The sequence below is a fragment of the Prionailurus viverrinus genome, chromosome B4 (genome assembly GCF_022837055.1).
Source record: "Prionailurus viverrinus isolate Anna chromosome B4, UM_Priviv_1.0, whole genome shotgun sequence".
Classification (NCBI taxonomy): domain Eukaryota; kingdom Metazoa; phylum Chordata; class Mammalia; order Carnivora; family Felidae; genus Prionailurus; species Prionailurus viverrinus.
The window spans coordinates 88,645,598-88,671,564 of record NC_062567.1 but is presented as its reverse complement, the minus strand read 5'-3'; the positions used below and the strand labels follow the sequence as shown (position 1 = coordinate 88,671,564).

Sequence of the window (25,967 nt, the reverse complement as noted above, 5' to 3'; positions counted from 1 at the left end):
ATTGTGTTCAGTCTTTCAAATCTGTCAAAAGAAGGCATGCCCCATACTAAACATCGCTGCGTTTATTGTCCAACATTGTTTCTTTCCTCGGGATCTTTAAGAGGTTACCAAATGACCCAGCGTTTTTTTGGAACGTAAAAAGCACACAAGTCCGTTCGAAATGCTAATTAAAACAGTTTTTCTGATTTTATTTGAAACTAAAAAGTGATTCCCAGCAGATGCAGTTATCTTGTACCATTGCCCAGGAGAAAGCTAGAAGTGGCTTCTAGAGACCCTTGCCAAATCTTTATTACTATGAATATATAAAGTATGGTGGGGAATTGATATTCAGCTGCACACAGGGATTATTTCTACCTTTCCTATTACCATGTGGTGTTTCAGAACCGGCGCAATCCACATAGGAGACCGAATCCTGGCCATCAACAGCAGCAGCTTGAAAGGGAAGCCTCTGAGTGAGGCCATCCATTTGCTACAGATGGCCGGAGAGACCGTCACCTTGAAGATTAAGAAACAGACAGATGGTGAGTGGGTCGAGAGCCACAGTGAAGGGTTTTCAGTGCATTTCTTTGCCTGCGTGTGTGTGTTTCTAAGGAAATGACTCTCCTGAGGGAGTATGTCAATATCTTTTTATTTAAATGGACGCTTAGACTTCAAACTCCTTCTCTGTCTTTAAAGCCCAGGCAGCATCAAGTCCCAAGAAATTCCCCATCTCTAGCCACCTGAGTGACCTGGGAGATGTGGAGGAGGACCCCTCTCTGGCACAGAAGCCAGGCAAGCTCACTGACACGTACCCCTCCACCGTGCCCAGTGTGGACAGTGCGGTAGACTCGTGGGACGGCTCTGGAATAGATAGCGGCTATGGGAATCAAGGTATGTCCTAGCCTCAGGGAGCAGGGGACTGACTGTTGAAGCCCGTGTGCCTCAAAGAGCCACCCTCTGCTTTCTGAAAAGAAACACCTTTGTTTATTTTACTTGCGTCTACTTCAGCATAACCAGATTGAACACACTGAATATGGCGGCCTGGCATTTTCTCCTTAACACCCGTAAGTCATGAGCATTTATCAAACACTTGCGAGGCCCTCACCAGATCTACTGATGTCTAACTGTTCAATCCAGAACTTGCCCTTCGTACGTAGATTAATATGAAGCAACCCATACAATAAAGCGGTTCACTGAAGACAGGCCCCATTCTTACTTTTTAAGCAGGCTTTCCACAAAGATGGATTGGGAGCGCTGAAGGTGTGTGCTTCAAGAGATGAGTCGGTGACTTGTGACCCCATTTATTCCTGCCTCCCCCTGACTTTTAATAGAAACTTATCCAGGTTTCCCAAACACTCGCTATTAGAGAGCTGTAGCCACGATATATGAAAGTAGAGAGCAGATTTTTCTCCACAAGCATCATCCTCATGTGAAGAAGGGTAACCTCCGTTAAAAGTTAAACCTCACTGACAATGTGAACGTACAAAAAGTGTTAGGCTGAATGCGGACTATAAACTAAAAGCTTCTTGTCTCTTCCCTTCGACTCTTTCCTTCGAATGATACACAGCATCAAAAGAGAAATGTGTCAAAAATTCTTTGTATTTCTCCCACATGGGATTGGGACGTGATTGCCCCCATCTGGATCTCTGGTGAAAATGCCCCTCGAGGAAAGGATGTTCCAGATTGCCCCTGTGGTGCCTAGAGAATATTTGAATTGCAGGTTAAGCCACATCTGCTCAACTACCTAAAGGGGGACAGACTGGCCACCAGCGGGGACTGGGGTGTCCTGGCCATCTTCACATGTGCTGAAAGCTGTAGGTGGGACACTGGCCACACAGAGGAGTTGGTTTGAAAGCAAGATACAACAGATACACTTAAAAGACCACGGCGGAAGGCCTCACAAATGCTCCTAATCTCTTAGACCTTGCAATTTCATTTCTGGGACTCTGTCCTAAGGAAATAATTTTACCAGAGTCAGAGATACAAAGACATTGTTTTAGGCACTGTTTACAATGTGTAAATATTAGTGAAACAAAAATGTCAACGGGCAGGGAATTAAATAAATTTTCGGTGTATCTATTCCAAACAAACACTAAAGCTAAAACTTCACCTTCTCTTTTTTGCCTTGTATAAATTCCAGCCTTCACATCCCTTTTCTGCTCTGATTTAACTCGGTCAGAGAATAAAACACATAAACCAAGAGTCTGGAGTCCCACACTCACTTGGGTGTGGGAGTTGGTTTGTAACTTATTTAGCTACTTTTTAGGAGACTGTATCCAGTTTGCTCTCTTCCTGGTTCTGCTAGTTTTCTCCCCTCAAGTCCCATGAAGAGTAGAGGACAAGGAAAAGGAATGATATTTCAAAAGTTCTCAAGTCGTCACTTGTCAGAGAGGATACTGGAGTTTGGTGGAGAAAATATTCTGAAGACCCAAAATAGAATTGGAGCTTTTATGTATCTGCCAATTAATTTTTCCACGTCATAATTGCTTGTGACGGCTTAGCTATCCCATCAAATAACTGCTCTTCTCATTGCCTGTGAGTTGATGAGTCACCAGAGGTCTCAGATAAAGGACAGAAGTCAAATTCTCTCAGCGTAGACTCTGAGGTTTATTTATTAATGTGCTTGCTTCTTTATTGTTTGTTAATGTGGAGACTTTCATGTTACACAGATTGTTTGTAAGGATGTTCTTGATTTTAATGATGTCCACCCATAAGGTAACGTGTAAGAACTTAGCTACTCTCAGGGCCACCTGGCTGGCTCAGTCAGCGGACCGAGCGACTCTTGATCTTGGGGTCATGAGTTCGAGCCCCACTTTGGGTGTAGAGATTACTTAAAATGAATAAACAAATTTTAAAACTTAAAAAAATTAAAAGAGAAAGAGCTTAGGTACTCTGCCCCTTTATACCATAGGATGAGGACTGTGATTAGCATACTAAATATAGGGCCTTTCCCAAAGTAATAAAAAATGAAGAACCACTTATTATTCATGAAGCTTTTGGAAATGTGAATTCCTAGATGGAGAATTGTGATCATAATAATATTAAATTTGACGTTAGTAAGTTAGAAACCTTTATGAGGTTAGAGAGATGATGAAAACATAGTAACACCTTATATTTGTGAAACTCTAATCTCAGTTCTCATAAGGAACATGAAGTTCCTCAGCGTGAGGGGAGAATTTAGGAGGCAGCTCTCCCACATCCTCGCCGGGAGCTCTGATGGTCTGAAGTTCTCACTCGTACGGAGCTGAAATGTGTCTGCCCGTGGCCCCTGCCTGTCGGTCTCAGTTGTGCCCTCCAGGTCATTCAGAACTAGACTGAAGTGTCTTCTACTCAACAGCCCTTCAGATACTCCAAGTCGGCTATCGTGCCTCTTTGGAGTCTTTCCTTCTCCAAGCAAAATCGCCCCAGGTCCTTAACTGTTCCTCGCATAAAACTTACTTTTGAGTGTCTTTATCATCCTGAGGGCCTCTCTTCTGAGTATGTTCAAGTTTAACTTTATACTTCTTGAAGTCTATCTCTCAGAAAGGAAGGTTATACAACAGCCTGACAGTCCAGAGCAACTCAAGCCTGTCACCTTCATCACTGAAAATTTTAGAGCCTGTGAACACAGCCTATCTTAACCTCAGCGTAAGAATTTTGGTGGTCAGATCCTGTCTGTCACTCATTTTGAGCTTATTGTTTACCAAGATCTCAAAGTATGTTTTTTTTTTCCTTTTCCTTGTGTTATTAGGTTAAACCCAGTCTCTCCAGATTGTGCTTGTGCAGTTGGCTTTTTTTAAAAGTAAGGCATAGAACCCTACTTCCTTTTCCCTGGTAAATACTGTGTTGTGAGATACAGATGATCTTCAACGTGCTCTTCCAGACTCTCAGCAGACCTTCTACCATATCCCGGGAAGACGTTGCACATTCTGACTGTACCCTGCAGTCCACAATAGCTGTCCCATTCCCAATAAGATGTCACACCTCCATGATGCACATCTTCCTCCTTGGGGCCAATGTCTCTGCAGCCACATTCCTTACTGTTCTCTGCTTCTTCTCCAAAGTGTCGAACTTGTCCCTGTCATTCATTCAACAGATATGTAATGGCTGGCACACTAAAAGGCCAGCATACATGGATACACATGATGGGCCAGAGAGTTGGGGTCCCCATTCTCATGGAAGGGGTAATGTACCTGAAGGGCCAATTAACAAGCTCCTACAGTGCAAAGTATTAATTAGTTAACACAGGAAGAAGTAGGACGGAGTCATCAAAGCTGTGGGGAAAGGAGTGTGTTTAAAGAAGTCTTGGGGCGCCTGGGTGGCTTAGTTGGTTAAATGTCCAGCTTCGGCTCAGGTCATGATCTCGCAGTCTGTGAGTTTGAGCCCCGCGTCGGGCTCTGTGCTGACAGCTCAGAGCCTGGAGCCTGCTTCGGATTCGGTGTCTCCCTCTCTCTCTCCCCTTCCCCTGCTTGCACTTTCTCTCTCTCTCTCTCTCTTTCTCTCTCTCTCAAAAATAAACATTAAAAAAAATTTTTTTTAAAGAAGTCTTACAATGGGATGACTCTCATTTCTATTGTGCAACTCTAGGATGCAGACTTTTTCTAGTCTGCCTCTGGGTCAGCTTCTTCTATTTCCCATTCTCTTGACCCTTATGTTCATACCCTCCTGCCTTATCGAAATCTTATGCTTTGGCCCTCTTGTCTTATTTATGCCTCTCACTCAAAAAACCCTTTCCTTGGATTTAGCAAAGGATGGACTGACAAATTGCTTGTACCTGGACTCTGTCATTCTCCTGGATGGCGTAGCTCTTTTGTTGTCTGTAATTCTTGACTCTCAACTCAGATAGCTTTGTTTTTGTCTTATCCTACCCTAATCTTTAGATATTTCTTTCTTTTGAGTTCATCTTTTTCAGCTTTATTGAGATATAATTGACATAAAATTGTATATATTTAAAGTATACAATGTGATGATTTTGATGTACAAACATATTGTGAAATGATTACCGTCAAGTTGATTGACACATCCATCATCTTACGTTGTTACCATTTGTGTGTGTGTGTGTGTGTGTGTGTGTGTGTGTGTGGTGAGAATGCTTAAGGTCTACTTTCTTAGCATATTTCAAGTATACAGTATTTTTAACTGTAGTCACCATACTGTAAATGGTGTGAAGTTAATCAAACTCTGTAAATCTGCAGAACTTATCATGTCTCCATTTCTCCCACTCCCCGGCCCCTGGCAAGCACATTCTACTGTCTGTTTCTATGAGTTTGACGTTTTGTTTTGTTTTGTTTTTAATTTAGGCTTTACATATAAGTGAGCTAGTAGTATTTGTTTTCTCGCTCACTTATTTTATTTAGCATAATATACTCCAGATTCACCCATATTGTTGCAAATAGGATTTCCTTCATTTTTATGGGTGAATAATTTTCTGTTGTGTATATACATTACATTTCTTTATTCATTCATCTGTCAGTGGACACTTAGGTTGTTTCTGTATCTTGACTATTGTGGATAATGCTGTTATTATATTCTATCTCTTCAAGATACCTACTATATTTCCTTCTGGATATATACCCAGATGTGGGATTGGTGGATCCATTTTGAGGTCATTTGTATCATTTGTATTTTCTCAGAAAAAAAAATCTGTTTCACACAGGTTTTTAAATGTATTTGTGTACAATTAAGGAATTTCTTGTTTGACTCTTTTTATTTTCTTGGTTTCTATAATTATTTCCCCAATATTGTCCCATATTTGGTATATTTGTGCTTTTATTCTTTTTTCCCATGAGCATGCTGGTAATGATTTATTTTTATTTAGTAGTTTTCTGAAGAACTGACTCTTGCATTTATTTATTAGTTCTGTTCTTATTTTTTAAAATACATTTTTGCTTTGAGTTTGATTAACTTTACTCCATTCTTCTTAGGTTTTCTGTTCATGACTAGAATTGGGTACCTGATTCGTTTATTTCCATGCTTCCTTGTACTTTTCATAAAGATATCGATGACTGAGAAGAGACATCAACATTATGAAAGTGTTGAATCACTATGTCATACACGTGAAACTACGAGTACACTGTAGGTTAACTAAGTGGAATTTACATAAAAACTTAAAAAAAGAGAGAGACGCCAACAAATATAGTCAGAGAGCCCAAGCTCCCTTTAATATAGTTAAGGAACACAACATAGTACATAAAGAGAGTAGCCAGGGCAGAAGACTGAGCAGTATTCTCCCCATTGGGAGGGCTTTTCTTTCTCTCTTCTATATCTCTTCTGACCTCTACAATGTCATGTTTTATCTCCTTCTATCATGTGGCCTTGCCCAATGTTCCTTGAGTTCTTCTATCTGTGCTTTGACCTCTTGCTTTATAGAGGTGGTGGTTTCAGTGTGCATCTTTTAAATATCGTGATGATGTATTTGGTCATACGTATCATTTGCTCCATGGCAGCCTTGTACTCATGAGTATCCTTCATCTGCTATTGCTTTGTTTTTCTGTTTCTTCTCCCCCTTGTTTGTTTTTTTTTTTAAATATTAACTTGGTATACATCTTATGACAGTTCCTTTTTAATTATTGCTCATCTGTGGGTGAGATGACTTCTTTCTAAGTTGGAAGTTTGAAAGAGGGTCTCTTTCAAAGAAGAGCCCAAGTTGTGCTCCAGGCTAGGAAAAATGACCCCCCCCCCCCCCCCCCCTGTTCACAGTGACCTGTGATGAGTGCCTTCTTCCCCAGCCCACAGAGATGGCAACCGTAGGCTGCCAGCAGTGCAGAATTCCTTCCTGCTTGCCTGATAGATTGCTTCTTGCAGGTGGTGGCCTATCTGTAGGTGTGGTCCTTCAGCCCGCCTCCCTGGCTTGCCCTGGTGCCAGACTGGGTCCAGGGCACTTCCTGCCACCAGCATGTGCAATCCATTCTAGTCTTCCAAACAAAGGACTGTTGTTTTGCTTTATGCCATGGCCCCTGCTTTGGAAGCGTGGGCCCTCTCCGAAATCGCTGGCCATAGGTGTCTCCTCATGGCTCCTTAATACCGCTTCTCACTCCCTGTTTGACTCAGGGAATTTGGTAACTTTTTTCGTGTATTTATGGTTTGAGATTCTAGTTTTGCTGAAGATGAAGTTTATGTTGTTTGTCAACCCTTTTTGTCTTGAGATGATTTCTGGAAAAGATAGAGAACTATTTTGCTCTGCCATTTTAAGACCACATTCTCATCTAAACACCTTGAATATTTCTTGGCTAGAACAATTACAAGTAGTTACACAAATGTATGATTTGATTTTCTCATTCTTAACGAAACTCGATTTTTATGAAACAAATTTTGGCAGGGAATTATCTGGCTCACTTGACTATCCTAAAATTGGCTTCCAAAAATGAAAGTAACGGCAGGAGCTACAGCCCCCAAATTGCACAGTTGAAGACTGCATTTCAAAACCATTCTCTGATTTCAAATTTTATGAATATGAACCAACATTGTTGAGTTCGCTTTTTAAAATTAATACTCAGTGTGAATTAAGAACTATAAATGTAACATATTAATCTGCACAGTATTGTGGTACTAAAAACCAAATAGTACAATATTGGAGTATCAGAATTTTACAGGTATCTGAAGTGTAATTACCTTAAAAATAAAAATCATTATACCAAGATTGCCAACATTTGTACAGACCTATTTTCCATTACGCTAATGAATAAAACTAAACATTACTCTCAGTGAAAGGAATCTAGACTGAATTTTTTTCACGTTTATTTATTTTGAGAGAGAGAGAGAGTGTGTGCGTGCACACAAGCAGAGGAGGGGCAGAGAGAGAAGGAGAGAGGGAGATTCCCAAGCAGGCCTCGCACTGTCAGCGCAGAACCTGACGTGGGACTCGAACCCACGGACTGCAAGAGCCAAAACCAAGGGCCAGATGCTTACCTGACTGAGCCATCCAGGTGCCCCTAGACTGGATTTTATACCTTGCATCAGTTTGCCTGGGCTGCTATAACAAAATACCACCGACTGGGGAGCTTAAACAATAGAAATTCATTTTCCAGTGTTCAGGAGGCTAGAAATCCGAGATCAAGGTGCCAGGTTTGGTTTCTCCCCGTCTCTTTCCTCGCTTGCAAATGGTTGTCTCCTCACCGTATCTTCACATGGCCTTTCTTACGTGTGAGCTCATCCTTGGTATCTCTTGTGTGTGTCTAAATAGTCTCTTATAAGGACTCCAATCAGAGTAAACTATGGCCTCACCTTTTGACTTCACTTAATCCGAATTACCTCTTTACAGGTCTTTAAATGCAGTCCCATTGATGGCGAGGGCATCAACATACGAATTTAGGTGCAAATACAAGTCAGTCCATAACATACCTCGCGTTATGTCATCAAGGATAAGACCAGATACTGAAACGTAGATGGGAAGGAAGGAAAGAAGGAAGGAGGAAGGGAGAGAGAGGGAAAAAGAAAGAAAGGTTTCCAATGCTAAATAAAAAGAGTAATGACTTAGGAAATGCATTTTTTAAAAATTACATCTGTCTTTCCATGGATTTATCAATTTTGAATTTAAAATCTAGTTTCCAATATCATACCTGCTTGTTACTTTTATGTGCTCACACCATCATTCAATAAAAACAAAGTCTAATTGTATTTCTGGCCGTTGATTTTTCTCACACCTGGGCTGCCTCACTGATTCCGTTCCTCCTGTGGCGTTTAAGTCTGACTCCCCTTGTAAAGGGATGTTCCTCAGGGCTGCTAACTTCTCGACTATGGCAACCAGCCTGTCTTTATTTAAGCTCAATTTCCGTCAGATATTCCCTATGTTCAATTATGCTCCCATCCTCCACCTGCATTCGTTAGGTATCGAGTTCACGTACATATGAGAGAAAACACAAAGGACGGCGTTTAAGCAAGTGAGTTATTTTTCTCCCGCTGTAGTAGAGCCTGGAGGAGGCAGGTAGCCCCGCGGTGTCGTCGTGGACCAGCATCTTCTACTTCCTCCCTGCTTCGCATGTCTCCTGTCTCTCCATTCATTGCCTTTTCTTATAAAACCTTCATCATGCCTGAACTATTTACCTCTTCACCGGCTCCTTACTTTGAGTATATTACCATCAATGATCCTTAAGAAACAAACAAACAAACAAAAAAACCTAAATCTAACCTTGCCCCTCCCTTAAAAACAAAATAACAAAAGCCCTCTTGGTGGTTTTCTGTTGTTATAGGATAACATGGAAGGTCCTTAGCTTAAAGCACAGAGCTCTTTGTAATGTAGGTACAACTGCCTCCTCAACCTATCTCCTGACTTTTCCCTGCAGGACCTTTAACCCTATACATCCTGAACTTCTTTCTCACTCTTCTCCAAGCAAGCTTTGCTCTTTAGTACTTTATAGCACTAGGTATTTTGATCCGGTAATCAATCCCTGCCTTGATCCATTCTAAATCAGTGGAGAAGTAGAAATGGGGGGGGGGGGGGGGACACTTGGGTGGCTCAGTCTCAGCTCAGGTCATGATCTCACAGTTCATGAGTTCGAGTCCCTCACTGGACTCAACTGTTGTCAGTGCACAGCCCCGTTTGGATCTTCTGTCTCTCTCTCCCTGCCCCTTCCCCGCTCGCATGCTCACTTGCTCGCTCTCTAAAAAAAAAGTAGAAATGGAGTCAGCTATGGATTAAAAATTAACTATTTTTGGTTTTTTGGAGAGGAGGCATTTTGTTTTGTTTTGCTAGAAAAGCTGAGTTGAACATGCAGCCAGAGAATCAAGATTGTTATTTCCCAGGTGCCTGGGTGGCTCAGTCGGTTGACCATCTGACTTTGGCTTAGGTCATGATCTCACAACTCAGCTCCTGAGTTCCAGCCCTGCATTGGGCTCTGTGCTGACAACTCAGAGCCTGGAGCCTGCTTCGAATTCTGTGTCTCCCTCTCTCTTTGCCTCTCCCCTGCTCGTGCTCTGTATGTCTCTCTCAAAAATGAATAAACACCAAAAAAAATTTTTTTAATATTGTTATATCCCTACCCCTAACCCAAGTCTAGATGTTGGGACATAAATGAGGGGGAAGTCAGACCAGCAAAGCAAACTGTTGGATTTGATTTAGCTGAATAGAACTGAATACCTAACGTTACAGTGGCTTAAATCATTTTTTTTTAAGTAGGCATTTCAGAGCTGGTATATACTTCTACAGTGTTGTCAAGGAACCACACTCTTAAATATTTCTTCTCTATTGTGCTTAGCCCTTGGCTTCCGTCTTTGAGTTTACCACATGATCCAAGGTGGTTACCAGGGTGCCAGCTATTTCCTCTACATTCCAGGCAGCAGGAGAGTGTTGTAAAGAGCCTTTCTGGAAGTTCTATTTACATGTCATCGGCCAGAGCGTTTTACATAGTTTCCGTAGTCAACACTTAACATCAAGGGAGACCCAGGAAATACAGTCTTATCCTGAGCACTAATATGCCCACCCCCAAAACTGGTATTCTGGTAAAAGGATAAAGAGAAGAATGGATGTTTGGATAGGCGGCTGGTAGCCTGCCACAGTCAGCTCACTGCACAGTCTTGGCCTTGCTGTCCCTTGGGAGCTCATTGAGCCCCAACAGTGGGACCCAGTTGTGCTTGCCTTACAGCACAGCAGCAGTGGGAGAGAATGAGTCCAGAGGGAGCCAAGAAGAGACCGAGGGTCTCAACAACCCCCTGTTTTCTTCCGGAACTCGACAGTTAGGTAACTCATTGCTCTTCCTGTGGGGAGGCATAAGCCCAGATGGCAAGGGGGACCAGAGTGTTTCTGGAACACTGTTCCCTCCTTCAGAAACCCGCTGATGGAACATGAGGACAGGGCTCACCACGACTGCACGTTCACCAGCCTCTCCTGTGAGGCCTGCGCCGTCTTGCCCAACACTTCGACAAGGAAATGCCACCTCACCCTCTAGCTCTAAGCTTAGAGGGCACCTTCCCTTTGCACCTTTCGTGACCCACATTCTGACCCCCAAGCAGGTCTTGGTTCTTGCACATCAGTGTGTTCAGACTAAAAGGACAGCACTCCTCAGATGCAGTTGGAATTGTCCCTTTCTATGCCTGTTTCTCCTCCTCTCTGTTCCAGACAATGCGAAAGTGTGCAGTGTTTGAGGATAGGAACCTAGTACTGTTATCTTTGCATTTCAGCTCCTCACATGTTACCGAACACTGAAGAAGCACCAAATGTTCACTCGGTAGTGCTGAAGCTTTCCTCCTCTCCTGCTCTCCCTGTTTCAGAGATCTTGAGAAGTTGAATGGCTTAGCACGTAGTAAAAGTAATGGGCATCTGTACTTATTAAACCCTCATTATGTATGAGAGTCTGTGTGTATTATTCTCAACCCTCTTATCAACCTGGTGAGGCACATGCATATCATTATCCCTATTTTACCCTGAGAAGAGTTGGCCAAGGTTACAGAACAAGGAAGTGGCGAAGCTGGGATTTGAACCTAGATCTCTTTCTGAGTCCCTGTGCCAGCACAGTGCGGTCCAGACCCAGTTCTTCTGAGTCTATGCCTAACCCAAAGATACTTGAATTTTATCCCCTTTTCCTGCCCTGCTTTGTTGTAATGCAATAATCTTTTAATGCTGCTTATTAAGACGAGGCATCCTTGGTGTAGACAGGCATGCTTCTCAAAAGAGGCATTTCCCCAGTAAGGAACAATGCTGCACCTCTGCTCAAGGCCTGCCTGCAGCTGGCCCAAGTCACCAAGAACTACTTACAGACAACATTTGGAAGGAAAATCAGAAAGTTAATCTGTCCAGTTTAAAACCTGCTGGAATTTGGGGCGTCTGGGTGGTTCAGTCAGTTAAGCGTGCAACTCTTGATGTCGGTCGGCTCGGGTCATGAGCTCACGGTTCATGGGATCAAGCCCCACGTCAGGCCTCCGCGCTGACAGCATGAAGCCGGCTTGGGATTTGCCTGTTAACAGGTTTACATCTAATTAAGGCCAGGGAGGTGCAGGCTCCCCCTAGTTCTTTTTGTATCACAAAAAGTGAGACTTCACATGTTTAGGGAGTTGGTTTATCTCGTCGGGAAGGAGAAAATGGATAGCCTGTCACCGGGATCCAGGAGAAATGCAGTGGTGCACAGAGTCACTGCCCTTCAAGAAGAGATTCATGCGTGTTCCCTTAATTCACCACTTTTGACAGAAGGCAGTGCATCCATCACACAAAATTTCTTCCCAAACGGCTAGCCACGTTTCTGCAGTTACCCAAGAAGAAAATGAGATATTGAACTGTAAATATTTGCTCTGCACCGTGGACTCCTAATGCTTGATATCCTAAAGCAGAAGGTTCATAGAAGGTTCTTGCAGCCTTGGGCGTTCCCCTGCGTTCTTGAGATCAAATCCTTTTGATGAGAGCGTTATCCTTTGGGACATCCTGCTCCCCCTGCTCTCTCCTAGTAAGGATGGCATTATAGGCTCCAGCAGGTTGAGGGACGGTGAGTTAAGACGAGCAGGGATGGCATGCAGACAGTCATGTGATCCCGTCATTTCATTGTATGTGAGAATGGGGGCCTCAGCCTGTTTACTGTAGTAACTGTTTTTAAATGCAGTCAGAAATACGTATTACATTGCAACCCAGTATATACATGTAAACACCTACAGAGACACACGCATGCACACACATAGCACACACAACCTGAAATGGTGGGTGAAGCCGTGCATCATGATCACAGCACAAGCTCGAAAGTCTGAGCTGCCAACAAGCCCTTGCTCTCCTCTTTAAAACCTCCCGAAAGAATTTTGAAAAACCGCATACCCCATCACAATTTAAAGTTGTCGTCTAATGTTTTTTCTCCCCAAATTTAAATACTTGCAAAGACCACAACTTCCAGTCTGCCGTTAGTATGCCTTAAATATAGTTTTGTCAAACTGTGGAGCCATGGATTTGGCTCAAATTTATGGAAGAGCTCCATTGTATTACCCAACGGCCAAAGCTATTCCTCCCTGCCTCGCCTATCAAGCTAATCAGACTTAACTCCCTGTCAGAAGCGAAGTCAGTCTTCATTTTGCAATTCAAATAAAATAATAATGTGCCCACCTCCCAACCGACAACTGTTTTGAATTCTAACTCTGAGACGCAGAGAGACAGGTGAATGAGAGAGAGGGGAAAGCCTTGCCAGGAGTCCGTGCCTGGTTGAAATAAGGCACTATTCCCGAGAGACCTTCTCTCAGGAGCGAGGCTTTCCCAAATTATCCCTTGATTTGATGACTGGGGGTTTTTGCAGCCCAGGGCCAATCTCCTGCAAAGGTTTGAGATGGATAAGACGTGTGTCTTTCATTGGTAAAGTGGCAGAAGACCAACTGTGACGGTGGACGTGAGAAGGGAGAATCAACAGATCTCAGATCTCTGGTCCTTTTCAGTAGGGTCAGTGTGGGGAAGACGTGCTTAACGGTTTGTGAGTTCGAGCCCTGCATTCAGGCCCGCTGCTGTCAGCATAGAGCCCACTTTAGATTCTCTGTCTCTTTCTCTCTCTGTCTGTCTCTCTCTCAAAATAAATAAACTTAAAAAAAAATAAATGCGGAACTGATTCTGCTAAGGTTACGACTGGAACCCCCAGGAGAGTTCGCAGATACCCCTAGGTACTTGAGCCACTGTTCTAAGCCCTTAGTACCCTCAGATGTAAAGTGCACACAGTAAAAGTACCTACGTTCAAAGACGGTTCTGGAGAATGAATGAGGTCATTTAACAAGTCACTTCTCATCGGACCAAGTCATCCCTGACATGAGTGGGTCCTGACCCCACCTAGCCAACTCCATCCACACTCGGCAACCAGCAGCCTCTCGGCCGCCCCTTGGGCCTGGAACCCCCATCTGGTGGCAAATTTCAATCGTAAAAGGACAGACTTGGGTAAGAAGCTCTCACACACCCTGGAAGTGATCACAGGTTTGCCTGGGCAGGAAATGTAGGCACCTCACTTTATAGAACTTGCTCTAGAGAGGGTTGGATACAGGTCTGGTGGGCACCTCACCCCGGTCCAGTCGATTTCCTGCCCAGACAGAACAGAGCAGGAGCCCTCATAAAAACAGGTCCAGCACCGTGGGCCCGCCTGCTTAGATCTGAGGGTCTTACCTCAGGGCTGTTGGAATCAGTTGACATAACGTGCGAATGTGTTTCAAATATAAGACCTGGGGATTATCTCGATGGCCTTCAGAATCCCAAATTCAGTAAGGTCAGCTGCCTTTTTTTTTTTAATTTTTTTTTTAATGTTTATTTTTGAGACAGAGAGAGACAGAGCATGAACGGGGGAGGGTCAGAGAGAGAGGGAGACACAGAATCTGAAGTAGGCTCCAGGCTCTGAGCTGTCAGCACAGAGCCCGACGCAGGGCTCGAACCCACAGACCGTGAGATCATGACCTGAGCTGAAGTCAGACGCTTAACCGACTGAGCCACCCAGGCGCCCCTAAGGTCAGCTGCCTTAAACAAACTAACGGGAACCGCAGAAAAAGGCAAGTTCCCGAACAGATCTCCCGAATCTTTCTCAGAAACAGAAGATGACACTTTGTTTTCGTTCCAGGCTCTGGCTTTCAGGCGTCAGGCTACAGTTTCAACACTTACGAGTGGAGGGGTCCAAAACAGAGAGGTAGCCTGTCCCCAGTCACAAAGCCACGAAGCCAGACCTATCCAGATGTGGGGCTGAGTAATGAAGACTGGGACCGGTCCACAGTCAGTGGGTAAGGTTTTCGTCAGCTGCTGCTTTGTGGCCGTTAGCCCAGATCCGAATCGCTCCACTTCCGATGGCACATACGGCTAGCGTGGGAAGGAGCCACTGTCATCATGCCGGCCCCATGGCAGGGCTCAGAGACCTGTGCCTGCCCGGCTGGATCCCGGGACCACCCCACGGCCAGACAAGAGTTCATTTTCCCCTGATAAAAACAGTAGCATGTGGGAAAAACTACATCTGTAAACCCTGTCCTCACTCCCTGACTAGTCTCCTCTCCTTTCATTTAAAAGGTTGCTTCACGAAAGCATAAGAGACTTCAAAAACTGAGAACAAACTGAGGGTTGATGGGGGGATGGGAGGGTGGGGAGGGTGGGTGATGGGTATTGAAGAGGGCATCTTTTGGGATGAGCACTGGGGGTTGTATGGAAACCAATTTGACAATTTCATATATTAAAAAAAACCTCTAATAAATAAATAAAAGGTTGCTTCATGTCAGCTTATGTTAAAAAAAAAGTTACATCGAGGATCCCATAGTTTGAATTGAGATGTATTTTAGCATTTTGTTCCTTACCAAAGTATTTTAAGGAAATTCACAAAAACCGATAGCACATGAATGATCTCTCCTGACATTTATAAGTGGGAAAACATGTTTCTTTTAGAGGGAAGCTTGATTTCTCTTGCACTAGACAGATCAGTTGAAAGATAGGCCCACACGGTGCCATGTTGATGCAATTCACCCTGCAGGAGCCACGAACGCCCTAAAATTCAGTTAACAGGACCGTGGTCCTTCCCTCCCTCCATTCTCTGAGATACTCTGCATTTCCTAGAGCACCCTCACTTGGTGGTTACAGTTGGAGGAAAGCCAGATCCCCAAAAAGAATCTCCATTTTTTTTACACGTGGGATGAAAGAGAGAGATTTCGAATGATGCCTCGGCGAGTTGTCAACCCAGACTGTGCTTTTTGACGACAGTTTTACAGGGGCTCCCGACAGTACGGAGGCTGAACAAGAGGAGAACTTCTGGTCCCAAGCGCTGGAGGACTTGGAAACCTGTGGACAGTCGGGAATTCTGAGAGAACTCGAGGTAGCCTCGGTCCTGCTACTTGTACTGTTTCTACATTCATTTTTTTTTTTTTTTTTGGTCCTTTTGAGTTTGCATTTATCACATCAGTTCATTTAAAAGCTTTAACCCCTTTCCACAGGAGAAAGCTGACAGGCGTGTGTCTTTGAGAAACATGACTCTCTTGGTAGCTACCCTTTATGTTTATATTTTTGCTTGTGAAGCTGCCTTCCCTGCCCCCTTGCCTCCTGGACAGCAATTTGATTTTATTCAGTGCAGTTGAAAGTATTTATTTCCCCATTTCCACCCCCACCCCGAGCTTTCTGACTTGTGGCTTCTGCCATTGCTCCCTGCTAACCCTGACTGTACCTGTTTGCCACCGAATCGCTGGGGAGGGAGCTAAGCCCCCCAGCAGTGGCGCATCTCACTCTCTGAGTTGCTTTAGAAAGGTTTCTTTGGCATGTTTTCATTTGTACCTGGTAGAGCAATTGATTTGATCGTGAAGAGGAACATAAGAGGAAATTTTATTTTATTTTATTTCATTTTGCCCTTGAAGTAGATGACAAATGCAGCTGGTGAAAATGGCCAGTCTGTGTGAAAAAAGCAGCCAAAATATTACACAGTACTTTGCTGTTAATTGCAAATCCTGATTCCGTATCGACTTAGGGTGAATTCTAGGAGTTGTGGCAAGATGGAACACAATAGCTGGACTCCCGGTGAGTTCTTTAATCAAAGCCATGAATTTGCTGACGATATTCACACTGTGGTCTAGGAGGTCCTGGACTGTTTCCTTTTATGTTCTTTTTAAATTTTCTGAGCTGTAAGAAGTAAAGTGGCGAAAGTCTCATTTTTATTTTGACGTCATCTGAGGTCCCCAAGTCACCATAAGGAATGTGAATGGCCTAACTGGGGGAAACTGCAATTCTGAAACGAATACTCATCTTTATATTGTTTTGCTTCTCGGTTGCATGTGTGGATATTTTCATGTGATTCTAATGTTTGTGAATCTGCAAAGAGAATTATAAAGAAAAATAGCAGTTTGAATTTATAAATATAGTATTACCTGGCATGAATTGAAACTTCAGAGCACAGTTAAAGGGCCTGGAGGTGGATAATACTATAAAACTTAAATAAATTAAGACATTGGCCATCGATTCCTTTTTAGGCACCTTTCAAAAAGAGTAAAACGCTTAAGTATCAGCTGGCTTATTTAAACTTTTACCACTTCCTGGATGTAGAATGATTAGCAGAAGGGGTCCCAACTGGATACTGAGCTCAATTCACAATTCTTGAACATACGCCTGCTTCTGAAAGCGCGCTTGGCCCATATGCCTTTTCCACTTTGCGCTCTGATACTTCTCTTTTATTTTTTTTTTTCAACGTTTTTATTTATTTTTGGGACAGAGAGAGACAGAGTATGAACGGGGGAGGGGCAGAGAGAGAGGGAGACACAGAATCAGAAACAGGCTCCAGGCTCTGAGCCATCAGCCCAGAGCCCGACGCGGGGCTCGAACTCACGGACCGCGAGATCGTGACCTGGCTGAAGTCGGACGCTTAACCGACTGTGCCACCCAGGCGTCCCTGATACTTCTCTTTTAAAGAAACAACTATTCTTCTAATAACATCTTTCACAGCAAGTAAAACCAGGGCGATGTAAAAAGTGGCACAATGAAATTGGGTTTTCACTCATTTCACTCAATACTCTAGTCATTGTCCCCATTAGCTAGCAAATTGATTTATCTAATGAAAACAAACATCTATGAGCATAGAAATTATGTTGCAAATAAATAAATTAATTAATTAATTAATTAAAAAATAAAAAAAAGAAATTATGTTGCAAAAGCCTATAAATATAAACTTTTTCTAGCATAGCTTCAGGCAGGTGTGGCCCTTGAAATTATAAATGCAGAAAGGAAATGGGTTGAGTGTGTAAGCCAAAAGGAAGTCAAAGTCCTCAATGAGGAAGAATGATTGGCAAATCTAAAGAGACTTCTTTAGACTTTTATCAAAAAGAATATTCTATTCATTCACTAGTTTCAATGAACTCTGATCGTGTGATTGTAAATGTTACCGTGCAAAAAATACTATGGGAGCTAGTTTCCTGCGTATGAAATTTACATCCAGCATTAAAAGTTACAGCATATTATAACCATAATAAATGTAAAAGATTAGCTAACATGAAAAATGATTACGATTGAAATGGAAATGAAAATTATACTAGTCATTCTTCCCATTAGCTGGCAATAATTTATGTTCAACTTTAGCACTGAAAAATGTTAAAACAGAAGAAAAAATTTCAGACTAAGACTTAGGACGAGTTACTTAATCTCTTTTACCAGATATTTATTCTTCTGTAAAATAAGGGGATTATAATGACTAATGCTTATATGGCACTTAACACAGAACATAACACTCGATAATTATTCAGTAGAAGTTATTATTTTTGCCATTTTTATTAATGAACAGTGCCTTAGCTATTTTCTGTTTAGGATAATATATGAAAAAATTTTAACTAGATATCAGAAAGAAAACTCTTGAACATACCCCTCTAAGTTATATGTATCTCAGTTATCTCATTGAGAACTTGGGAGGTTATAACTATAAATTATTAATTGTGCAAAATGGAAACAGGCAATAGATATTCTTGAAGTGAAAACAAATCCTAGATAATTTAAAATAATCATTTTTAAACTTTATTTTAGTTTTTATATTTGTACTTTAATTTTTATATTCCTTCATAGTAATTCAACTGAAATCCACTTTATTTTCTTTTTAATTTTTTTTTCAACGTTTTTTTATTTTATTTTTGGGACAGAGAGAGACAGAGCATGAACGGGGGAGGGGCAGAGAGAGAGGGAGACACAGAATCGGAAACAGGCTCCAGGCTCCAAGCCATCAGCCCAGAGCCTGACGCAGGGCTCGAACTCACGGACCGCGAGATCGTGACCTGTCTGAAGTCGGACGCTTAACCGACTGCGCCACCCAGGCGCCCCGACTGAAGTCCACTTTAAACAAAGCAATCAAGCTGTGCTTTGGAAACTTGGTTCCATCAGAACTCCATTTAGATCAGTTTGGAACTTCCGTAGTGGCTTAAGGTTCAGCCAAGCAGAATTGTGATTAAGTATTTTACTTCCGACGTGTTTCCTACTGGTCCCCTGAAAAATGAATATAAAACATAGATGTTAACAAAGCAAATAATGTGTCTAAGTAGGTAAAAACAATAGAGGGGTGGTCAGCACAGCAAGAAAATAATCCCTGGGTTCTGTCATCAACAGTAGACAAAAAAATGTTGTATGTGGGTTAAGTGCCATAAAATAAAGGATGTCCCATGACACCAACAAAGCTTTCAATTTTAAAAAGGGATTTAACTGAAATAAAGCAATAATATGGCTAATCCACATTTGTTTCAATATTAATCTCCAAAAAGTCAATTTTATATGCTTCAACCTAATACTTGACTGGGAAGCAATACAGCCTGGTGGTCAAGGGTAAGGTTTCTAGAGTCAGAGTGTGAGGGCTATAATCCCAGACTCTTGGGCAACTTGCTCAATTTATCTGGGCATCCCTTTCCATAACTGAAAGGGGGAAGTATGATGACTGTAATACCTATCAGAAACTTATCATAAATATTAAATGGCATTCTACATACACATGTATATGGTATTACACGTGCTAACATGTTAAAAGTCAATGGCCAGTAAGTTTTTTTTTTTTTCTTTTTCAAAATTATCAGTAAGATAACTGATCCAGTCAGGATATTGATAACTGGTTGTGTTTTTTGTTTTTTTTGTTGTTGTTGTTTTTGTTTTTTTACAAGAGTTGTAGATATACCACATGTGCTCCAATACTGGGCTGCCATTCGAAGATCACGTTAGTGGTGCGTGTATAGTCGAACGCCAGGTGAATCTTAGAGTCACAAAATCTTAGGGAGATAACAAATGAAAGCTCTATCACTTGGCAGTGTTCCCTTCTAACCAACCATTTTAGACAGTGCCCTTGGCACATCTATGTGATGGAGCCTACGTGACCTTGAGTAAGTCAGCCTCTTTGTGCCTCAGTTTCTGCACCTACAAATTAGGAGTAATAACAGTGTCTGTTTCACAAAGTTGTTGTGAGGCTTAAATAAGGTAATACAAGGACACAGCAAAGTACGGTTACTGTTAGCATTAGCGTTCCCGTAAACCACCAGTCGCATTGTAGCCGGCACACGGCACGTGGGGCTTGCTCTTTTTCCCATGACTTCGGGCACGTTCACCAATGCTAGTTTACCATCATCCAGCCATCCTATCAAGGAGGACGGAGCTGGCTCCAGGCACAATTTTGAAATGTTGGCATTTCCGAACCATGAAAAATGACCATTCTCAACAGGACATTGGTTTCAAATGCTTAAGTAGTTTCACTTCTAAGATTCAGTCTTATTTGGGATCTAATCTCGCCTTTCCTTGTGTATGAACATATTTGAAACTGAACAGACTTCCCTGTTCACCGGTAAAATCCAATCTAAGTTTCCCAGCTTTTGAGCAAAGGGTTGAGTCCGGTAGCACAATATAGGATTCCTCTTTAAACTCTCTGAGCATCTCACACAAAGGCTGTTTCTAAGAAAGGTTGACCCATGCTAAATACGCGGAGACCTCGCTGGTCTACACATTTCTGGGGCAGGTCACATGGCCCAAGGAGAGACCATATGCTATGGTAGGCAGGCAGCTTTGGGTAGAAGCCCTTGCCTTTGTATCAATAGCCCTGTTTCAGCCCATTGTTACCTCCAGGGGGAGCTACAGGCAGCATTGCAAATAGACGCCACCTGGTCCAGTTGAAAAGTTCTTCGTCCATTTCTGTAAGATATATTGAAGCTGCTTCACGAATCCCATCTTTAGAGCCCACTCAGTGGAAAGTTAATGGCTAAAATGTAGTTTACAGTAAGCAAATGTTATCGCTTTTCAATTTGCCTCAAAACTGCCAGGGGTGGTATCTGATTAAATAAACTCAATGGCTTAAGTACTTAAATTGGATTTGAGATGTGCATTATAAATGTCACTTGCAAAGCATTTTGCCAGACTTTCATAGTTCAATTAGTACGTCCATTCTCCAGCCTTTGGTTATGCCCCGAAGAGACTGTATCTTGACTGGGCAGAAGGAGAGATGTGCTTACTGTTGAACAACCGAACCCTTTTCTTAGTCCATGGCTTAATCGTCTCTGAAAATTGTCAATGCCACAGGCAACGATCATGTCGGGGAGCACGATGAGTTTGAATCATGAGGCCCCAACACCTCGCAGTCAGCTGGGGCGACAAGCCAGCTTCCAGGAACGGAGCAGCTCGCGGCCGCATTATAGCCAAACAACGCGGAGCAACACCCTGCCCTCCGACGTGGGCAGGAAGTCTGTCACCCTGAGGAAAATGAAACAAGAAATAAAGGAGATCATGTCCCCAACTCCTGTGGAGCTGCACAAGGTCAGGATGCTTTCTTCCCTCCCCTTGGTCACATTCAGTAGCCATTCGGCTGCGCGTGAGCACCCTGATGCAAGCATAGTGATGACACTGTACTGTCGGCTCAGCCAGGGAGAGAAGCCAGAGCTTAAAGGCAGAGCATTAGAGATTCTGTGCTCAAAATGCGATCTTTGGGAGGGTATCCTGTAAAATCGGGAGAATTCGCTTCGGAGCAATGAATTTCCTAATGATGCATTTATGGCCAAAATCTTCTTGCAAAAGTTAGAGGCTCTCACATCCCATGGAGTTGCGATGAATTGGTCTGTCATTCCAACTTCTTTGGAAATGGGAGAAGGATTTTCTTTAAAAAAATTTTTTTTCGACATGTATTTATTTTCATAGAGAGAGAACGCGTGCGCATGTGAGCAAGGTAGGGGCAGAGAGAGAAAGACACAGAATCCAAAGCAGGTTCCAGGTTCTGAGCTGTCAGCACATAGCCCGACGCGGGGCTCAAACTCATGGGCTGCAAAATCATGACCTGAGCCGTAGTCGGAAGCTTAACCAACTGAGCCACCCAGGTGCCCTGTGGATTTTCTCTTGTACTTTTTAAATTTTTTTTAATGTTTATTTATTTTTGAGACAGACAGACAGAACATGAGCAGGGGAGGGGCAGAGAGAGAGGGAGACACAGAATCTGAAGCAGGCTTCAGGCTCTGAGCTGTCAGCACAGAGCCTGACGCGAGGCTCGAACTCGTCAACTGCGAGATCGTGACCTGAGCCGAAGTCAGACACTCAACCGACTGAGCCACCCAGGCGCCCTGTGGATTTTCTAAGTATCATACACTCATAGCTTCACTGAAAATGAGCTTCAGGTGTAATGTAGGAATGCTTACTCTTTAATTGAAGGCTTATCAGTAGAGGGTTATATTATGCAGAAGACATGAAGTTCTCTTCCAGACATAATTTAGATGTCTTTGGGTCAGGACAGGGCAAGGCCTCATATGTTCCGTCTCAGCCTGTGATGGTTGCCTCATTTGACTTCATGGAAGAAAGCCCACTATGGCACCCAGAGCTGAATTTGAGTTGCTGGCAGAGTTTAAGCAAGGCATATGTAAGGGACACTGTTTGCAGAACCCAGGGAAGGAGAGCAGTAGTAAGGAGGTGTCTCTGATTTTCTTTCGTAGAACTAATGCTTTATTTTTATTTAATACATAAAGATGCATAGACAATAATAATCTGTCCCACTTTTCTTGAGAACCAAGACCCTCTCTGCAGTCAATAACCTATTAACTAGAAATTAGTTGTTCGTCTTACCCAGAAAAACAAGTAAATGTTGGACTGAGAGGAGTTAACAGGCCAGACACTCCCTTTTTCCGCTAAAGACGTCCATTTCCCCAAGCACCCTATAAAAGATATTTTATACGTTTTGGAGCTATTTACTTTGAAGCTGACAAAGGATGTGATGAAAGAGAGGCATAGAATGGGCAGTTGAGTTCTGAACTTGGTGCTCCAATCCCCAGGTTGATTCATTTCCCACTCATTCACTCATTTCATACATGTACCGCGCATGCATTCACTTAACTAGTGTGTCGCGAATCATCAGCGGGCACACGGTCTAATGGGGAGACAGTCTGGGAAACAGGGGGAAGATGGTGAGGTGAGTACAATGAGAGAGACAAGACCAGGCTGCCTGGGGGGGGGGGGGGGGCAGAGGGTGGACCCTCACCCACTACAGAAAGAGACCGGAAAGGCTTGTTAGAAGTAGGTGCCGACTCTGCAGGAAGGTGGAGGTTGAAGGAAGGAAGGAAGCTTGTGCAAAGGGATGTGAAAGATTGTGGTACATGGAGGGAGTGGAAATACCCCGATCAAGTGATCAAAGCCTTGGCGTGGAGCCTTGTGCGTTAAGAGGAATTGCAGACGTACAGAAAAGCAGAGAAGTTTTGGATATTTTAGGGCGGCGACCCATGTTAGCTCCATGCCACAAGTTAGCTTGTGTGTCCAGCTACCCTGAATCGATGCGTCTGTTTGGTAGACACAGTCTTCACTGCCTGTCAAACGTCCTCTTATGCTAATTGACAAACACCATTAGGAGGCTGTAAGGTCCCCCATGGTGGTTAAATAGCAGGAGCTATATAGTCCGTGCTCTTTCAGCTGTACTAAGAAAAAGTTAGCCTAACCTGATTCCCTCAGGTGTCTTAAGAATCCTGCCTTCTCTTCTCAAAAGTTCTCCTGCCCAGGCAGAGAAGAGATTACATGATAACCCATCCTCCTCCAGCCCCAAAGGGAAAAGATACCAACATGTATTGAGTTCCTATTATATGCGATACTCTGTATTTTTAGCCCTTACGATAGCCCTTCTGAGCAGATATTTATTATCCCCATCTACAGGATAGGGAAATAGCAAGTATAAAATAGACTCATTTTTCCTTCTAGAGCGAAGCACTTTCCTCAAAAGATTATTGATAGCGCACCCGTGCAAAGACCTGTCTCCCCATCCTTCCTGCACTGAAAGCATTTAGCAAAGATAATGACGATGAATGGGGTGTGCAAGTTGTTACCGCTGAGGTTTGAAACAAGTGACGATGCCGAAAATCGATCTTATTTTTTGAAAAGGCAGCATCCGCTTGCCAGCCCGATGAGTGGCAGTGTGTGGCCTATCGCTGGAACATCTGTGTGGCAGTGTGTGAACCCGGAGGCCACCGGGTCACACACACGGATGGACCCACTTGACCTTTTCCCCTTAGTGGTGGCAATAAGGGCATCGTCTGAATTGAGCCCAAATAAAACAGGACTCTCGTAAGTGGATGGTGTGCTGGGCATTATAAGGCACACAAGAAGACGTAGTTGAGTGAAAAGGTAGCCAGGGAGGCTGCAGGCTGACCGTGGGGAATCTGGGAGCGGTGTATGCTCACAGCCCGGGTAGCCTTTATTTTTTTTTTTTTTTTTTTTAAATTTTTTTTTTCAACGTTTATTTATTTTGGGGACAGAGAGAGACAGAGCTTGAACGGGGGAGGGGCAGAGAGAGAGGGAGACACAGAATCGGAAACAGGCTCCAGGCTCTGAGCCATCAGCCCAGAGCCCGACGCGGGGCTCGAACTCCCGGACCGCGAGATCGTGACCTGGCTGAAGTCGGACGTTTAACCGACTGCGCCACCCAGGCGCCCCCCGGGTAGCCTTTATTTTTTAAGTGAGTTCGGTTATTCGTCAGGCCATCCAGCGTTTGCTGTTAAGTGCGTTCTCCAGTCTTGAAGTGCGTGAGAAGAAAAGCCGCTCAGCCCGTGGCTGTGCTTGTATGTTGTACGTGGGGTGTCCTTTGAACGCTGCGAGATTGCCTGACACCGTGAAAAAGCGCAGTGACTTGTTGATGGGATTGAGTTATCCTCCCAGTGGGGGGCTGCCAGCCTGTACTAATCCTTTGTAAAAATGAGAAAAGGCACTCTTTTGGGTGGTGGCCGTGGAATGAGAAAAACGTTCCTTCTTCAAGTTGAAGGTAACCCCAAGCTGGATACACAGCTTGACAAGCGGGATGAGGGCTGGCTTTTAGTTCCCTGAGCCCCCTTGCTGGACTTTTCCGAATGGATCTGGTGGAGGAGTTCCCAAGGGGCGGCAAAGAGGAGAGCGAAGAGGCTGGACGAGGTACATGGCACGCCATCCTGAACGGGCTTGGCGTCATTTTCGGTCGCCATCTTTCTTGTGGCTGTTTGCTACTTGATGAAATCTGCGTCCTTGAGGACGGGTTACAGGTCTGGTTTTGTCCAAGCCAGCACCTACAAACCGATACTGTGTTCGATAGGAGCTAGGTCAAGAGGATACGGATGAGTGGGCAAGTATCCATCCTCATTTCTGGGAAGAAAAAACATAAAGCAAAAACAGCTCCAACTCTGCATGGCGGGTTACTAACGTCATCTTCACGCAGAGAGAAGACAGCGTGGGCTTATCTTCCAATTTCTTGGGTTTCAGCTGCTTTCCATTATTTGCCTATGATTTTCCAACCAGTCCTCCTTGCTGTTCCTTCTCTTCCTTCAGACCTCCGGAAAATCCTAAGCTCAGGTCAGGGTCAATATGGTTTTCTTTCACTTCACGCCATCCGATATGTCTGAAGCTCTTCCGGGTTTGACAAAGTCTTCCTTCAAGCTGTCTACATTCATTCCTCAGCCCCATAAGCTAGTTGTCCTTCATGACATTTAGAACAAACATAAGAAATGCAGCCCCACTTCCTTTGTTGGCCGTGTGAATGGGGGAGGACATTAGAGCTGACATGATGATTTGATATTTGGTACGGTGTGGGGGACAGTGAGAGGGGTCACAGGGAGATAATACTCAAGTCCTGAGGCCACTACCTCTCAGACTGTGTTGGCCGAGACCACCCGAAATACATTTGACTTCACGATTCAGGACGTGCATACATCCACGCTCATATAGGAATGAATCCAAAACCTGACTGCACGGTTTACACTAATATTTTCTATTTTTTATTTTTTTTTCAAACGTACTCTCATATTAAGCCGCTTGTGAAATTTATTGGAGTCTCAGCCAAAAGTTTGCCTAAAAATTTTGGCCTAAAACGTTTGCCTAAAAAGTTTGGCCTAAAAATCTCTGATGATCTTTACCATGATTACATGGGATGCTTGTTAAAGTTCAGTTTCCTAAACCCCACCCAGACTTACCCGGTCAGCACTTTCTGGGAGTACAGCCTAAGAAGCTGCATTTTAGCAACCTCCTCGGTGGGTTCTTTCGCACCAGAAAGACTGAGAATCACTTCTTTTTTTTTTTTTTGTAAATTTTTTTTTTTTCAACGTTTATTTTTGGGACAGAGAGAGAGACAGAGCATGAACGGGGGAGGGGCAGAGAGAGAGGGAGACACAGAATCGGAAACAGGCTCCGGGCT

The 25,967-nt window shown here is 43.5% G+C and overlaps 1 protein-coding gene across 9 annotated transcripts in view; it reads left to right on the top strand.

Moving 5' to 3' along the window:
- The window catches only part of GRIP1 (glutamate receptor interacting protein 1), a 687,701-nt gene that overhangs the window by 644,704 nt on the left and 17,030 nt on the right, over positions 1 to 25,967 (top strand). For 6 of the 9 annotated variants that reach the window (XM_047866742.1, XM_047866738.1, XM_047866739.1 and 3 more), the window contains 5 exons: positions 382 to 521; positions 676 to 870; positions 14,448 to 14,604; positions 15,566 to 15,677; positions 20,870 to 21,103. In XM_047866742.1, the coding sequence (XP_047722698.1) occupies positions 382 to 521; positions 676 to 870; positions 14,448 to 14,604; positions 15,566 to 15,677; positions 20,870 to 21,103 (838 nt within the window). Of the gene's footprint in view, positions 1 to 381; positions 522 to 675; positions 871 to 11,073; positions 11,889 to 14,447; positions 14,605 to 15,565; positions 15,678 to 20,869; positions 21,104 to 25,967 lie in introns of those variants that run through there. The other 3 variants (XM_047866740.1, XM_047866743.1, XM_047866744.1) reach the window with 3 other exon arrangements.